The following is a 6,000-nucleotide window of genomic DNA, read 5'->3' as shown; positions in this document are numbered from 1 at the left end:
TCTCTCCCTCCCCCCTTCCCCTCTCTCTCTCCCTCCCCCCTCTCCCTCTCTCTCCCTCTCTCTCCCTCCTCCCTCTCCCTCTCCCTCCCCCCTCTCCCACCCCCCTCTCCCTCTCTCTCTCCCTCCCCCCTCTCCCTCTCTCTCTCCCTCCCCCCTCTCCCTCCCCCCTCTCCCTCTCTCTCTCCCTCCCCCCTCTCCCTCCCCCCTCTCCCTCCTTCTCTCTCTCTCTCTCTATTTGGATTTTCAGACTCTCTCCTTTTTGCTGATAGGTGGACAGGAATCTCCGGTTTGTCACAGAGACAGAGACAGGAAATTGTTCCAGACCCCGGAGCGGCCGAGGGGGGGAAACCAGACGGAGTCCGCAACTTCCCCTCGCACTGCCCCGAATCTCCGCCAACTGCGCCCCGACCAAACTGCGCCGGACTCTCTGCCAACTGCCCCCCGGACCAAACTGCGCCCCAACTTTCCGCCAACTGCCCCCAACTTTCTGCCAATTGCCCCCCGACTTTCCGCCAACTGCGCCCCAACTTTCCGCCAACTGCACCCCCCAACCAAACTGCCCCCAACTTTCCGCCAACTGCCCCCAACTTTCCGCCAATTGCCCCCCGACTTTCCGCCAACTGCGCCCCAACTTTCCGCCAACTGCCCCACCCCAACCAAACTGCCCCCAACTTTCCGCCAACTGCCCCCAACTTTCCGCCAATTGCCCCCCGACTTTCCGCCAACTGCGCCCCAACTTTCCGCCAACTCCCACCCCCCCCCCCCGACCAAACTGCACCCCAACTTTCCGCCAGCAGCCCCCAACTGCGCCCGACTCTCCGCCAATTGCGCCCCGACTTTCCGCCCACTGCGCTCCAGCTCCGGGCGATGCTGGATTTTCAGGCGGATTCCGGGGATCCTCCGCGATCGGCCAGTGGATTCGCTGCTCTCCGCCTGGACCAGAGTTTCCTGAAGAGCCGGCGAGGGATCGTCCTGGGATCGGAACTGGTAGGAAATCGATAGGAAATTCCCCAGCGACCCAATAGGGACAGAGTGTGATCAATCGCGATCCCTTGTGATCCACAGCAACTGTGATCGAAAGGATTTGATTGCGGTGGATCACCAGGAACGGACTGATCAACAGCAGCCAGCCCAACCAAAGGGCATAGGCAGTGATCAATAGGGATCCACTGTGATCAACAGGAGAATCCCGTGACCAATAAGAACAGACTGTGATCAACATGAATCAAATGTGATCAATAGGAACAGCCTGTAACCAATGAGAATCCACTGTCATCAGTAAAACAAGATCATGATCGATATGAATCAATTGTGATCAATAGAAACAGACTGTGATCCATATGAATCGATTGTGATCAATAGACACAGACTGTGATCCATATAAATCAATTGTGATCAATAGGAAGAGACTGTTATCAACATGAATCAATTGTGATCATTAGGAACAGACTGTGATTCATATGAATCAATTGTGATCAATAGAAACAGGCTGTGATCCATATGAATCAATTGTGATCAATAGGAAGAGACTGTGATCCATATGAATTAATTGTGATCAATAGAAACAGACTGTGATCCATATGAATCAATTGTGATCAATAGGAACAGACTGTGATCCATATGAATCAATTGTGATCAATAGGAAGTGACTGTGATCAACATGAATCAATTGTGATCAAGGGGAACAGACTGTGATAAATAGAAACAGACTGTGATCAACATGAATCAATTGTGATCAAGGGGAACAGACTGTGATCAATAGAAACAGACTGTGATAAATAGAAACAGACTGTGATCCATATGAATCAGTTGTGATCAAGGGGAACAGACTGTGAACAATAGAAACAGACTGTGATAAATAGAAACAGACTGTGATCCATATGAATCAATTGTGATCAATAGCAACGAACTGTGATCCATATGAATCAAATGTGATCATGGGGAACGGTTTGTGATCAATGGGAACAGACTGTGATCAACATGAATCAATTGTGATCAATCGAAACAGACTGATCAATGGGAACAGATTGTGATCAACATGAATCAATTGTGATCAATGGGAACAGACTGTGATCAACATGAATCAATTATGATCAATAGAAACAGACTGTGATCAACATGAATCAATTGTGATCAATAGAAACAGACTGTGATCAACATGAATCAATTGTGATCAATAGGAACAGACTGTGATCAACATGAATTAATTGTGATCAATAGAAACAGACTGTGATCAACATGAATCAATTGTGATCAATAGGAACAGGCTGTGATCAACATGAATCAATTGTGATCAATAGAAACAGACTCTGATCAACATGAATCAATTGTGATCAATAAAAACAGTCTGTGATCAACATGAATCAATTGTGATCAATATGAATCAATTGTGATCAATAAAAACAGTCTGTGATCAACATGAATCAATTGTGATCAATAGGAACACACTGTGATCAACATGAATCAATTGTGATCAATGTGAACAGATTGTGATCAACATGAATCAATTGTGATTAATAAAAACAGTCTGTGATCAACATGAATCAATTGTGATCAATAGGAACAGACTGTGATCAATATGAATCAATTGTGATCAATATAAACAGACTGTGATCAACATGAATCAATTGTGATCAATAGGAACACACTGTGATCAACATGAATCAATTGTGATCAATGTGAACAGATTGTGATCAACATGAATCAATTGTGATTAATAAAAACAGTCTGTGATCAACATGAATCAATTGTGATCAATAGGAACAGACTGTGATCAATATGAATCAATTGTGATCAATAGAAACAGACTATGATCAACATGAATCAATTGTGATCAATTAAAACAGACTGTGATCAACATGAATCAATTGTGATCAATAGGAACAGACTGTGATCCACATGAATCAATTGTGATCAATAGAAACAGACTGTGAACAATATGAATCAATTGTGATCAATAGGAACAGACTGTGATCAATAGGAACAGACTGTGATCCATATCCATCAATTGTGATCAATAGCAACCAACTGTGATCCATATGAATCAAATGTGATCATGGGGAACAGACTGTGATCAACATGAATCAACTGTGATCAATAGAAACAGACTGTGATCAATAGGAACCGACTGATCAACATGAATCAATTGTGATCAATGGGAACAGATTGATCAACATGAATCAATTGTGATCAATAGAAACAGACTGTGATCAACATGAATCAATTGTGATCAATAGAAAAAGACTGTGATCAACATGAATCAATTGTGATCAATAGGAACAGACTGTGATCCATATGAATCAATTGTGATCAATAGAAACAGACTGTGATCCATGTGAATCAATAGAGATCAATAGAAACAGACTGTGATCCATATGAATCAAATGTGATCATAGAGAACAGACTGTGATCAACATAAATCAATTGTGGTCAATTGAAACAGACTGTGATCAATAGGAATAGACTGTGATAAACATGAATCAATTGTGATCAATATAAACAGACTGTGATCAACATGAATCAATTGTGATCAATAGGAACACACTGTGATCAACATGAATCAATTGTGATCAATGTGAACAGATTGTGATCAACATGAATCAATTGTGATTAATAAAAACAGTCTGTGATCAACATGAATCAATTGTGATCAATAGGAACAGACTGTGATCAATATGAATCAATTGTGATCAATAGAAACAGACTATGATCAACATGAATCAATTGTGATCAATTAAAACAGACTGTGATCAACATGAATCAATTGTGATCAATAGGAACAGACTGTGATCCACATGAATCAATTGTGATCAATAGAAACAGACTGTGAACAATATGAATCAATTGTGATCAATAGGAACAGACTGTGATCAATAGGAATAGACTGTGATAAACATGAATCAATTGTGATCAATATAAACAGACTGTGATCAACATGAATCAATTGTGATCAATAGGAACACACTGTGATCAACATGAATCAATTGTGATCAATGTGAACAGATTGTGATCAACATGAATCAATTGTGATTAATAAAAACAGTCTGTGATCAACATGAATCAATTGTGATCAATAGGAACAGACTGTGATCAATATGAATCAATTGTGATCAATAGAAACAGACTATGATCAACATGAATCAATTGTGATCAATTAAAACAGACTGTGATCAACATGAATCAATTGTGATCAATAGGAACAGACTGTGATCCACATGAATCAATTGTGATCAATAGAAACAGACTGTGAACAATATGAATCAATTGTGATCAATAGGAACAGACTGTGATCAATAGGAACAGACTGTGATCCATATCCATCAATTGTGATCAATAGCAACCAACTGTGATCCATATGAATCAAATGTGATCATGGGGAACAGACTGTGATCAACATGAATCAACTGTGATCAATAGAAACAGACTGTGATCAATAGGAACCGACTGATCAACATGAATCAATTGTGATCAATGGGAACAGATTGATCAACATGAATCAATTGTGATCAATAGAAACAGACTGTGATCAACATGAATCAATTGTGATCAATAGAAAAAGACTGTGATCAACATGAATCAATTGTGATCAATAGGAACAGACTGTGATCCATATGAATCAATTGTGATCAATAGAAACAGACTGTGATCCATGTGAATCAATAGAGATAAATAGAAACAGTCTGTGATCCATATGAATCAAATGTGATCATAGAGAACAGACTGTGATCAACATAAATCAATTGTGGTCAATTGAAACAGACTGTGATCAATAGGAATAGACTGTGATAAACATGAATCAATTGTGATCAATATAAACAGACTGTGATCAACATGAATCAATTGTGATCAATAGGAACACACTGTGATCAACATGAATCAATTGTGATCAATGTGAACAGATTGTGATCAACATGAATCAATTGTGATTAATAAAAACAGTCTGTGATCAACATGAATCAATTGTGATCAATAGGAACAGACTGTGATCAATATGAATCAATTGTGATCAATAGAAACAGACTATGATCAACATGAATCAATTGTGATCAATTAAAACAGACTGTGATCAACATGAATCAATTGTGATCAATAGGAACAGACTGTGATCCACATGAATCAATTGTGATCAATAGAAACAGACTGTGAACAATATGAATCAATTGTGATCAATAGGAACAGACTGTGATCAATAGGAATAGACTGTGATAAACATGAATCAATTGTGATCAATATAAACAGACTGTGATCAACATGAATCAATTGTGATCAATAGGAACACACTGTGATCAACATGAATCAATTGTGATCAATGTGAACAGATTGTGATCAACATGAATCAATTGTGATTAATAAAAACAGTCTGTGATCAACATGAATCAATTGTGATCAATAGGAACAGACTGTGATCAATATGAATCAATTGTGATCAATAGAAACAGACTATGATCAACATGAATCAATTGTGATCAATTAAAACAGACTGTGATCAACATGAATCAATTGTGATCAATAGGAACAGACTGTGATCCACATGAATCAATTGTGATCAATAGAAACAGACTGTGAACAATATGAATCAATTGTGATCAATAGGAACAGACTGTGATCAATAGGAACAGACTGTGATCCATATCCATCAATTGTGATCAATAGCAACCAACTGTGATCCATATGAATCAAATGTGATCATGGGGAACAGACTGTGATCAACATGAATCAACTGTGATCAATAGAAACAGACTGTGATCAATAGGAACCGACTGATCAACATGAATCAATTGTGATCAATGGGAACAGATTGATCAACATGAATCAATTGTGATCAATAGAAACAGACTGTGATCAACATGAATCAACTGTGATCAATTGAAACAGGCTGTGATCAATAGGAACCGACTGATCAACATGAATCAATTGTGATCAATAGAACCAGACTGTGATCAACATGAATCAATTGTGATCAATGGGAACAGACTGATCAACATGAATCAACTGTGATCA

At 39.2% G+C, this 6,000-nt stretch overlaps 1 protein-coding gene across 1 annotated transcript in view; it reads left to right on the top strand.

Moving 5' to 3' along the window:
• The first annotated feature begins 381 nt into the window (after positions 1-381).
• Positions 382-6,000, top strand: part of LOC144676886 (CKLF-like MARVEL transmembrane domain-containing protein 5) — a 44,063-nt gene continuing 38,444 nt past the window's right edge. Inside the window, exons 1-2 of the mRNA XM_078537204.1 lie at positions 382-401; positions 798-987. Of these exons, the coding sequence (XP_078393330.1) occupies positions 868-987 (120 nt within the window). The 5' untranslated portion in view covers positions 382-401; positions 798-867. The remainder of the gene's footprint in view (positions 402-797; positions 988-6,000) is intronic.

Source organism: Cetorhinus maximus, unplaced genomic scaffold, assembly GCF_964194155.1.
Source record: "Cetorhinus maximus unplaced genomic scaffold, sCetMax3.hap1.1 HAP1_SCAFFOLD_2048, whole genome shotgun sequence".
In the NCBI taxonomy this organism is placed as follows: domain Eukaryota; kingdom Metazoa; phylum Chordata; class Chondrichthyes; order Lamniformes; family Cetorhinidae; genus Cetorhinus; species Cetorhinus maximus.
This window is presented reverse-complemented; position numbering and strand designations above follow the sequence as displayed.